The sequence below is a fragment of the Eptesicus fuscus genome, chromosome 12 (genome assembly GCF_027574615.1).
Source record: "Eptesicus fuscus isolate TK198812 chromosome 12, DD_ASM_mEF_20220401, whole genome shotgun sequence".
In the NCBI taxonomy this organism is placed as follows: domain Eukaryota; kingdom Metazoa; phylum Chordata; class Mammalia; order Chiroptera; family Vespertilionidae; genus Eptesicus; species Eptesicus fuscus.
In genome coordinates, this window is record NC_072484.1 from 59,725,089 (window position 1) to 59,737,359 (window position 12,271).

Here is a 12,271-nt window from a genome sequence, read left to right on the forward strand (position 1 = left end):
TCTCTTCTCTGCCATCTTTCATCCAATTAACTGATGCTGGTTTTTCAACTTTCACATAGGTTATTCATTCTAATCACACAAAGAGGGAATCCAGATAAGTCTGCAGAAACATAACCTTTTTTTTTTTTTTTTTTTTTTTTTTTTTGCCTAGAAAGAGATTCTATTACTCTAAAATGTCCAGAGAGGAGAATGACCTGTGATGGAAAGCAGAGTCTCCAAATATTACACAGTAACAATTTCTAGATGTTCTAAAGGGTATAAATATAAAATCATTAATTTTACTGCAAAAAGCTTTCTTCAATTCCCAATTAATATGACATAGAGTGGCTTGAATCAAAGTAGAAGTTATGGGTTAAATTGTGTCCTCCCCCAAAGATGCTGAAGTTCTAACCCTTAGTGTTTGTGAATATGATCTTATTTGGAAATAGGGTCTTCACAGATGTAGTCAAGTTAGTATGCAGTCATGAGAGGAGGCCCTAGTCCAGTATGACTGGCGTCCTTATCAAAAGGGAAATTTTGGACACAGAGAGACCCACCCAGAGGGGAGACAGTGTGTGGACACAGAGAGAGCGTCCTGTACATGCTGAGGAAAGCCTGAAGTTGCCAGAAGCTACGGGAAGGTAGGATGGAGCCTTTCTCACAGGCCTCAGAAGGAAGCAACTGTGCCAATACCTTGACTTTGGACTTGTACCCTCCTGAATAATGAGAGAACACATTTCTGCTATTAAGTCATCCAGTTTGTGGTACCCTGTTATAGCAGCCCTAGGAAACCAGTATAGTTAGTTGGTAATTCAGAATATGAAAATTCTGCACTGTGGTATCATACCTTACAACCCTTGACCGAGGTAATCCACCCACATAAATTGGATCCTTATCAAGACGATTGAGGTCAGAAGATGCTCCTGGGGTTTCCCCTTGCTTGGTTTCCTTAAAACTGGTGTTATACGCATCAACAACTGCTAGGAGTCCTAAAGGGGATTGAAAGGAATCGATGAGAAATGAAAGTCACTTGCTACACTAAAGTAAAACACGAACTTCTGCTAACGAAGGTCATTCACAAAGGCATGTTCTTTTACATTCTGCCATTTTAACCAGCAAATGTTCTTGACTATTAATTGAAAATCCTCTGTGCAGGTCAATAAATCCAGAAAGAAAATAGAATTGATTTGATTCTTGATTCCCAATTGAGCCTTTGATGTTAAATAATACATTTGGAAAGCAATCTATGAATTTAATATTCTTCTAGAAAAATATGAATCCTGATGCTTAGTATCCCAATGACTTTTTATTAGAAAATCATTTAAGAATACCCAGAGAGCTAAAGTAAGTAAAGACCAGATTTTGGAAATATTTATTTTCCTATGAGGCCAACCAACATCCCATCCACTCAGCTGTGCACATACCTTGCTTCCGGTTCCGCTGGAAAGCGATTTTGTACCAGCTTCCATTGTTATAGCGTCGGTCTGTTACGAGGGCAAGGGGCCCTGAGCCCAGGTCAACTGTAACTTTCACTCTGCCATGGACCAGCTCGATGGATAAAAAGTCTTTCTGTAAAAAAGAAAAGTAGTTACCCACAGCTGCATTATTCTTACAAGATTTCCTTTCCATTTAGGGATGGCAGAAACCTTCTGAAAACAAACTGAGAAAGCTGGACCTGGCTCAACAGCCAGAGGTCTATGCTATGAAACTCGGTGTCCACAGAGGCTTTCTGAAATACTACATGTATATGAGATACACTCATTATCAAAACCTACAATTCAGTAAGAGAAGTAGGATCTCTCTGTATCTGTTTCATTGAGCCTGACAAAGGTCTAGTTCTTAAAAATAAAACTAGATGATTGGGAGAAATCACCAGTACATAAGATGAAAAATGGAAATATGAAAATCCAGTGAATGGATTTCAAACAAGGCCACAGTGGTCAGAGTGAACATAGAACAAGACATATTATTTAAGCTCAAAACTTAACAAATGTTCAGTTGACATCTACAATGATGGGAAACCTATTTTCTACTTGGTGCTCTTCCAAAGCTTCGTCTGTACTGATATAATAAATTATTTAAAATAGGGACATAATATGACATATATGGGTTTGTATTAGTAAATGCTCATAAAAAAGTCATTAAACATAAATATTCTCATGGCAATCTAAATGTATATACACAGTGGGACCAAGTGCCCCATGGAGATTCTTACAGTGCCATTTGAAGCGAGGTAGAGAAGAAGCCCATTTGTTGAAAAGGTACTAAAAAGCATAATAATGTGTGTCACAGTAGCCCGTAGCGTCTTCTCCACAACAGAATACCCACTCCCATCAAAGTGGAAGGACGAGTCTTCATTCTCAGGGCTGCAAAACAGAGCAGAGAAATACAATCCATCCTCAGGAAGGTAGTTTAAGAGAACAGATGTCACAGTTACCCAATTCTCCCTCACAAAAATCACAGTAGAGCTATCATTTCCATAATCTGATGACAGTATGAATTATAATATCTTAAAATATGCTTTCCAAGGGATTATGCAAGTCAAATGCCCTGTTGCTTTATAAGGAAAAGAAAGTTAATATAGTCAGTATTCTCTGTTGTAAAAAAAAAAAAATTCTCCAAAGGATGGATAAGTGCTGTAAATATTTCTACTTATCAACTAGATTCCTATTTGTTTTAATTTCCTTTAATGAAACTACTCTTTGTCAATTCTAGTGCTTTCAGGAGAATTTTTATACTGGCATTTAACTAATACAGCAGTGAAACTGGAATTACAATGGAAAATAAATACGTACCATTGTACCAGAAAGACTATTACAAAAAATAGACAAAGAAAACCTCCAAATTCTGCAGGATGAGCTTACAACAGAATTACATAAAATAGACCATACCATTATTTTTTAAATGTTATTTTTAAAATTGATCTTAGGAAGTGAGGAAGAGAGAGAGAGAGAGACACATTGATCAGTTGCCTCCCGCATGTGCCCTGACTGGGGAGTGACTCTGAAGCCTGGGTATGAACCCTGACTAGAAATCGAACCCACCGACTTTTGGTGTAGGGGACTATGCTCCAACCAATTGAGCCACACTGGCCAGGGCAGGACCACAGCAATTTTCAGATCAGTGTGTTTTCTGGTCTTCCAGACTCAAAAGTCTGACTTGATACAATATAAAAATAACCCCAAACCATTAAATTACAAAGTAATTTCATCTGGAACACATCATTGTTGTGTTTTAAAATACTTATTTGGAATCTCACGGGACTTGAAAGTGAAACTTGGGTTAGGGTGGGGGTTTTTTATATGAATTTGAATTTTTCCCAGTTGAAGGTGTAATAATCCAACTGAATACCAACTTATCTTTAAGTAGGACAAAATAACCAAACAGTAACATTACTTCCATTAACAAAATAAAATGAATGCAAACAAAACAAAAAATAGCAGTGCTTTGTGAAAGCTGAGGTTTCGTTTATTGCTTCCTGCAGTCTAACTTTTCCTAAAAATTTCTGTTTTTTTCTTTTAGGAAGTATACCTTCAAGGAAATGTGCTCTGCATAAACTCTCAAACTGTGGCTTCATTCTCAGATCTTTAATTCTTAAACATGTGGCTTCCTAGAAGCATGTTCCATTGCTCCACTTCTTGGCTGACCATAGCTTCATGTGGCTAAGGACACAGACTCTAGAATCAGACTGCTGGGGTTCAAATCCCAGTTCCCCAACTTACTATCTGTGTGAACTCAGAAAAGTTACCTAACCTCTCTGTGCTTCATCCCCTTTATCTGTAAACTAGGGATAATAATAGAACCTCTCTGGGAGAGCTGTACATGATTTAAAACCTGCAAAGTTCTGAACACAGTGCCTGGCACACAGCAAATATTCACTCCATTTTAGTTTGATGATTCTGTTGTGATCAGGGGTCCTCCATGGGTCCCTATTTGGCCTGTTAACAGCTGAGCCTCAAAGATTAAGCACCTGGCCCAAGGGCACACTCAAGTGCCTATATCAGCCCTTGTCAAAGTGTGTTCTGTGTAACGTAAGCAGCTACAGAACGCTCCTTTTAAAAAGAATTTGAGGTCAAATGAGTTTGTGAAATGCTGCAACTCTAGACTCTCCCAGGACAGGGTTATAGTGTATAGCCAGTGAAACAACATGCTTAATTTTTTAACTCAGTGTTTCCCAAACATTTATTATCAGGGCACACCCTCTACTGCCACTTAAAAAAATGAATATCTACTAAATCCTACCAAATTAATATTCTTTTAAAAACATATTTATGGAAATATTAGTTAATATAATTCAAGAATAGTCAGCTTTTTTGCTCAGTACCCATAAAACTATGTTTAATATTTTTAACCTGACAATCAATGTGTGAGAAACCAAGATTTTATAATTGGCAAATATCATCAAAATGATATTGCCTTATGAAGTAGTGACACCTCTGTTGAACTTAGCCTTTGTTTGATTGGCTAAGTCAATTTGGCCTTAAAGCTCAGCTGGGTAGCCAGCCATCCCTCGACCCAAAAAAGCCAGCTCCAGGATTGACATGGAAAGGATGGTAGCACCTGCTAATCCATCCTGTCAGTTGAACCTTCATGGTCCCGTCAGTGGTCCAGGGAGGGGGTGGGGGTGGAAATCTGGTGGGAGGGCAATTCTCAAGGAGAACAAAACTTGAGGCCACACCGAAAATTGACATCCTCATTCCAAAAATGAGAAGAGCCAGCAATCATCAAATTCACTTATTGCTGCAGCTTGAGGTCAGTGGTTTTAAAATAACCCTGAAAATAACTGATGAAAATTGGGGATATTGTAACAGCTAAAGCAGGGGGACATTTTTCATATTAGAAATATTCAATTTCTGTTAAGATTTTCCTTTCCACAAGTAAGATTAATGATCTGGGGTCAGTGTAGGGGACAGAGTCCAGGGGTTAGAGCATTTGTCATGTTAGAATTACTAAATTGCTGGGAAGATTTCCTACCATGCTAGAGACACAGCATGAGGAAAAAGTGATGGATTATATTAAAAAAAAAAAAAAAAGCCCTGGCTGATGTGGCTCAGTTGGATGAGCATCCTCCCATGCATCAAGAAGTTGTAAGTTCAATTCCTGGTCAATTCCTGGTGGGGGCACATGCCTGGGTTGCAGGCTTGACCCCCAAGTAGGAGGCGTGCAGGAGGTAGCCGATTTGTGTTTCTCTCCCTCTCCCTGCCTCTCTCTCTAAAATCAATAAAAACATATCTTTCTTTAAAAAGTGATGGAAGCGGGAGCTTCAGTGAGTGTGCTCATGCTCCTGAAGTTCAAGAGCAGGTGTCATTACCTCACAAGGTAATATCATTTTGATGGTATTTGCCAATTATAAAACCTTAGTCTCTCATATATTTATTGTCAGGAAAATAATCCTGGGACATTAAATCCTGGAAATCAATGGGCTGTCACTGTAGGAAGATCAGAGATGAACATTAGTGAACATTCAAATTTATAAAGTATTTTCATATACATCATGTTATATATTCATCACCACAATTTTGGGAGGCAGGTAAGATAAGTATGATTATTGTTTTCCTGTTCTGGAAGAAGAAACCAAACCTCCCTCCTTGAGGTGTAGAGATTTACACTTCAGGCCACTGAGAGATTTGATAGGAGAGCTGGGCCAGGAGCCTGAGCAATTATGATGCTAAACCCAATACTTCTTTTTAATCCTAAGTCTCCTATAACCATGCTTTTGGTCATAACTTTTTGAACAAGCTAAGGAAGGGGTATTAGCAATTAAAAGGCTTAAACTACAAAATCCCAAGCTAGGAGAAAGCAGACCTGACAAAGATAAAGTGAAAACTCTCCCATGAAAGTCTGAAGGAAAGGTGAGTTGCTTCTACCTGATCTTGACACCGCTCACTGTAGGTGTCTATCTGGACAGAGCAGCCCATTAGGTGGGAGATATTGTATCTGATGTTACATTTCTTTAATGGCAAAGGCAATCTATTGTCTTAATTGTTAAAGTGCTATAAAATAGGTCTTCCATACTTATAGGGCTATAGTTATTTTATTAGAAAATAATAGAGGGGGTGTTGAGATTGGTGAGGTTAAATTATTAAATGCCCTCTATTATATCAATATATGCCAAAAGATTTTAGGTAGCTGTTCTCCATTTGCAAGTGCATTTTATTTCTAGAATTATAGAGTTTAGGAATAAGAAAATACTTATTTATAAAAATTGACAGCACACACACAAAAATATCATCCTTAGAAGTATTTTCAAAATGAAAATGTGTAGTGGTTTACCCAAAGCTTACTGTGGCTCTTTGAGACAGAAGGTGGTTTGAGAAGATGTCTGTTGTTTCTTGATTTTATGATCCATGATCAAAGCATACAGTATAAGACATAGCAATAAGAGTCCTTTGTGAGGGTTAAAAATGATACCCATGCTTCTATTAGTAAATCTACACCTTTTCCTTCGCAATAAGAAGACTGACACCATAAACTCTATCCATCCTTGATATACAGGTAAGTTCTTTAATCAGTTCTCAGATGTTAATACACTAACTAACATACAATGTTTAAATCGTGGGGAATATTACCTTCCAAAGCAGCCATGGCACTTGCCCTCCCTTTCAATATAGTTCCATAGGCCGATGGACTGTCCATTCAAGAAGGCTTCTCCCATGCAGCCTTTGAAATGAGTAACCTTCACAGCAGGAGACTTCTAAAGTAGATGAACACACAAACATAGCCAACATATATTTGGTGAAAAAGAATAAATTCTCTAAATGAATGAAACTCCTCCCTGAAAGCTTATACCTAACAGATCCAAGTTTTGAGAAAACATTAAAAAAAAAAAAACAGTTTGTAATCACTGGATTTCCTTCCAATGATGAAGTGGAATACTAGAATGAGTGACAACTGGATGGATCATAAAGGATCATCTCAGTTAGTAGGGTCGCTGGAGAGAAGCCTCTTTTATAGTGAGAAAGGGACCCAGAGAATGTGTGGTCAGTGGTGAGGGCCTGGCTGGCACAGAGACACATATTGTCACGTGAGAGCGTGAACTAAATCCACACAACTCAACATGGCTCAGTGAGAGGATAACTGGAGTAATAAAATAAGTATAATGCGCACTTTCACTAAACACTAATTAGTACGAGTCTACCACTAGAGTTAGAATAGAGATAAAGGAACTTTACATAAATTAATGTGAACGATTGAATGTCTTGTTTCATCATTGGAAGAGAAACCCAAATAGCGAAATGAACCACTGACTTCTTTTCCATTTATGCTATTTATTAAGTATGATCCTTTACCCTACAAAACCAACCCAACTCTGCAGATGAACCGTCATTAAGCAAAATAAGAGAAGCAAAATCTCTTCATCTGAATATTGATATATTCAACAATTATACTAATTTTCACTGAAATATGTTTGACATATAACATTGTATAAATGTATGTATCAAATTTATATACAGGTAACATCAGCCAATCAGTTGTACGCAGATGAATGTTCATAGTGTTACCTTGACTTGTCCTCCGAGCCCTCCAACAAACATCAGTGTTGAGTTGTTTATATCCAGAACGTTAGCTCCTCCTAGGGATTTACTTGTTTTTGGTGGTGGCTTTTGAGTTGCGCTCATTTCCTTTACAGTCAATGAACCAATGTTTCCAAACCTAAGGGTCACAAAGAATGGTGAAAAGAACAAAATTGCAAGTCAGCCCACATATGTACATACATGTTTCACACCCAGCCTCCATCTGCTTCTCTCCTCATGTCTACTGCAACAGCCCCCAGCTGGTCTCCCTGCTTCTAGTCTTTCCTAACCTGCATCCCTGGTTTCCTCTCCAAAATCTGGTAGAGCAGTCTTTCTACCACGTAGAACAGTCATGGAAAATGGGTTAAACTATAATTGAAACTGTTTACTGCCTTTAATATGACTTCTTTCTTTGATAACAAAGCAAAAGACAAAAATTCCTAACAACACACCATCAATAATAAACCATAATGTTACAGAAAAGTAAAAAAAAAAAAAAAAAGATATACTTAAAGCTGCTTAAGAGTTACCTTTGGAGAGAGGCTTGATAAGGAAGAGTTTTGCTTGTGTTTGTTAAGAAAACCCATTCCCCACTTGTATCTTATCCTCCGCCCTCTTCTGCTTGCATTCCACTGCCAGCCACAGGGAATTCCTACCACGCTGCCTTTACTACATGTACTGGGCAGTAAACATTTTACTGGGCTGGCTGCCTCAGACACACCTACCATTCTAAAGGTAACATAAGCTTTTAACTTTTTCTTCTTTTATTGTTGGTTTGGGTAACAATGTTTATTTCTTCTGTAATAAGAAAAAAACACACAGCCTATTTCTAAGTGGTCTTTCACGATAATCTAACTTCCTAGAAGTTTCAGACTATTATATGATGTGAAGAACATCATATACAGCTTTAGATACAGTGTTAGAAAGAGAGATGCTGGAAGAGAACGTTCTCCATTTACCTGGTTATGTAGATACTGTGCCATTTGTTGTCATCAATTGGGAAGTCTGGAAATTCCAACCGTGCTGCCCCGGAGCCCATATCCCAGAGGAAGGCCACTTTCCCTCGCCGCATCTCCACTGCCAGGAAATCAGGCTGGGTGCAGGGTGTGAGTTGGCATGAGTTTACAGGCCAGACTGCTTGCATGACTATTAAGACACTTTAAAAAATGAGTCCTGCCCCGCTGGGGTGGCTCAGTGTTTGAGTGTCAACCCATGAACCAGGAGGTCACGGTTCAGTTCCTGGTCAGGGCACATGCCTGGGTTCCGCGCTCAATCCCCAGTGTGGGGCGTGCAGGAGGCAGCCAATCAGTGATTCTCTCTCATCATTGATCTTTCTCTCTCTCCCTCTCCCTTCCTCTCTGAAATCAATAAATATATATTTTGAAAAATAAAGAATGAGTTCCTACGGCAATTTTTTACTCATTAAAAAAACAAAATAACATCTTGTTTTGTTTTTAATTCCCACCGCCGCCTCCCAGGAGCTGAAGCAGGACTCAGAGCACTGAGGGTGGTGGCCACCCAGGTCCATTAGCACCCCACCACCCTGCACTGCATGGCCCTCCACAATGCCGCCCATAAAATTTCCCAGGAAGACTCGAGTGTGTGTGTGTGTGTGTGTGTGTGTGTGTGTGTGTGTGTGAGAGAGAGAGAGAGAGAGAGAGAGAGAGAGAGAGAGAGAGAGAGAGAGATCACTGGTAGTCTCCAGGGAGGTTGAGGGATGGCATTGCACTTGTGTACGTGCCCAGTCTGAGAAGGAAATAAATGAATGTGAAATACGCAGTAAGAGCCTTTAAATCCCACATCAGGAGTTGCACTTGTTTTGCACCCTAGCTCCTAAAAAGACATTTCCATTAATATCTGGGCTTGACAATATTTTCTGGCCGAACACAAACAAGGCTTCTGACCCATTTCCACCATACAGCCAGCTTCCATAGGGGATTTGCCCTCTGGGGACCACTAGGATCTCATTGGGTGGAAGAGCCTGAGTGAGGCATAACAATGGTGACAGGCCTTAGGGTCCAGGCTTCCACTCTGGGTAATACCCGCCAAGGTCGACCTTACAGACCCAACGCTAAACTCAGTGGCAGCAGAAGTCACAGAAGGCATTACGAAAAGTTCATCGAAGCCACAGCTTGTGATTAAGATTGCAGATGGAGACACTTTTCCTTGCTCAATGTCACTTTCCCTCTCACAGATATTATGTAATTTGTTTAAATTTAATCTAATGCTACTAGTTTAGCAAAGGTTAGTTCCCTTAGAAGAATTAGTGATTTCACCAAGACACTATTGTTTTTTCATCAAGAAAGTGTCAATTCAGAGAACATATGCATTCATAAGAGACTCATTGTTGCTTTCTGCGAGTCCATACTCACGCTGGTGCTGCTACCGAGGTAGAAGAGAAGGTTATCGGGTTCACTCGTCTTAACATTTAGTGTTAAGGTGTTATAGTTGGTTGAAGAGATGGGAGGCTGGTAGGCCCGGATACAATCTCTGTCTGCAGACACAGCAACTTTAATCTGCAGAAGAGAAAAAGTGTCCCAATCATTTAATGACACATTGGCCATGCGCCAGGGGTTTAGATGTGCTATTCCCAGGCAGACTTTCACTGTCAGGCAGGTGCCTCTCCTGACAACATATAATGCTTCAGAAGTGAGAAATCAGGTAGTGGTGAAGAGAAATTTATTTGGTGAAGTATTTAAATATGACAAAGTCAGTCTTGGAGTTTTAAAAGAGTATGTTATGTAGAAAATTGTCTCTGTCATATGAGACTTAATTCCTTAAAGACAAGGAGCTTATCCAAGTCATCTTGGAATCCTTAGTCCTGCCACAGAGAGCATATTTGATGATCACTTGTCGAATAAATGGAGGGATTGTCTACTTAGTCTTTCGCAAATATTTATAGAGCAAATATTACACATGTTTCTCTAAGTAATTATTTGCATATATAGCATATATTAACCTAAGATTGTATTAACTAGAGCAATTGGAGCCATCTGCTGGGCTCACATTTATTTGGTGACTGGGACTAAAACAGGTGGAGGTCAGAGCTCATGTAAACCTATAGCCTTTTTCCAACAGTGAGGTCATTTGTGGGGGGAGGGGTGTCAAAGAGCTGGGAACTCCTGTATCTTGGCTAGAAAACTTAGGTGGATAAACATTAGACCAGAGGTCCCCAGTAGTGTGACAACTGATATTTTCTCAAGATCTTCTTTCCCTGAAACACCTCCCCTCCAGAGCGCAGCAATGCCACATGCTATGGGTGGGTGGCTGGACCACATCTCAGCGTGTGCTTCTCTGGGTGTCAAGTGTCTCGTGGATTTAGTGACCTGGATGTGTGCAGCGTTTGTTCATATGCAAATCGTTAGGTCAGGCTCCTAGCAGATGGGCCCATACTGCACAAACATTCCGAAGAATCCTTGGATTATTAAAATCCACCTTGGTAAAATGATGGAAATAACACCATATGCCACTGATGAAATGCAGAGTGATGTTAACCCTTAGACAACCATTAGCTAATAGTTATGAATCTATAAATCTAAGCTACAATTACAAATCTCCACAAAGACATGGAGATCTTGCTAGCAATAGATTGAAACATGTATGAAAGCAGAAATTAAAAAAAAAATGAGACTAATTAAATATACTTAAGTAAATATACTTAAGACACTGCTGTGAGGAATGTGGTATTATTCAGAGCTGGTCAGTAGACACTCCAGGGACGCGGTGAGACAGAAAGCCATTTCTACAGGAGTTACGGAACTTGGGGTTACGGAGTCTCAGCTAGGGGGGCACCGGGTGTCACTGGTAGCAACAGGGCCCCACACTCACCGAAGCTGCTTGTTTCCGGGCCTGACTGATCAGCAGTTTAATTTCTGACAGGTTTCTGCTCAGGTTCTCTTCTAATGTCTTCAAAGGCTTCAACCGATCAAATAAAAGGTTGGCTTGTGTTTCCACATCTTTAACTTTTTTCCCAGCTAACAGACCTAACAAATACAAGGTAGCAAGAAAGTTGGGGTTGGGGTGAAGGACACAGAGAAATGAACTGGTCATTACTAAAGCACTGGATGAAACAGAATATCTTAATTATCAAGTCCTTGACATTTTGGTACATATGTGAAAAATGCACCAGCACCGTGCATTACCGTAGGCCCGTCTCTTTTTTTATAAATGGAAATCCAGATGTTAGTGTATTTTCATTTTTTTAGAAATGCTGTTTGTGAACAAGGCACCTTTTTTTATAAATGGAAATCCAGATGTTAGTGTATTTTCATTTTTTTAGAAATGCTGTTTGTGAACAAGGCACCACTGTGCACTTGGCAAGCTCAAAATTGCACAATGCAGACTTTCCTAACGGGAAGGGAGACTGCGACGTACTGGTCATTGAGGAGTCCCGTAGAAGTTCATTTGCTTCTTGTAAGGTGGCATTGACCTTGGACAGGTCTGTCGATGTGTTCAGCAGCTTCTGACTCAGTCCCACAACGTTCTTCAGCGTGCTCTCAGCACTCTGATTGGCAGATATGGCCAGCCCTTTGATTTTGGTTCCTTTGTCTCTGACACCTGAAATAAATTCATATGCAAGCATGCACAACATAAAACGGGGTTTCTTGTGTTTAATGGCAATATTAAGGTTGCTTGTCATATGTGCTACTGCTGCCTTTTAGGGATAAATGAAATAATTTTGGTAAAAGCTCTCTGTATTGAAATGTGATTTCAATACATATGAGACAACAAAAGCAGCTGCTAATGGCCATGCTCAGGCTCTCACTTGAGAAACTAAA

The 12,271-nt window shown here is 39.6% G+C and overlaps 1 protein-coding gene across 1 annotated transcript in view; it reads right to left on the bottom strand.

Annotated features, from left to right (window-relative positions):
- Window positions 1-12,271, bottom strand: part of LAMA1 (laminin subunit alpha 1) — a 143,066-nt gene that overhangs the window by 21,937 nt on the left and 108,858 nt on the right. The window contains exons 43-51 of the mRNA XM_054723880.1: window positions 11,868-12,050; window positions 11,322-11,476; window positions 9,866-10,009; window positions 8,453-8,586; window positions 7,482-7,632; window positions 6,549-6,673; window positions 2,195-2,345; window positions 1,404-1,548; window positions 827-968 (exon numbers count right to left, since the gene is read on the bottom strand). Coding sequence (XP_054579855.1) covers window positions 827-968; window positions 1,404-1,548; window positions 2,195-2,345; window positions 6,549-6,673; window positions 7,482-7,632; window positions 8,453-8,586; window positions 9,866-10,009; window positions 11,322-11,476; window positions 11,868-12,050 — 1,330 coding nt within the window. The remainder of the gene's footprint in view (window positions 1-826; window positions 969-1,403; window positions 1,549-2,194; window positions 2,346-6,548; window positions 6,674-7,481; window positions 7,633-8,452; window positions 8,587-9,865; window positions 10,010-11,321; window positions 11,477-11,867; window positions 12,051-12,271) is intronic.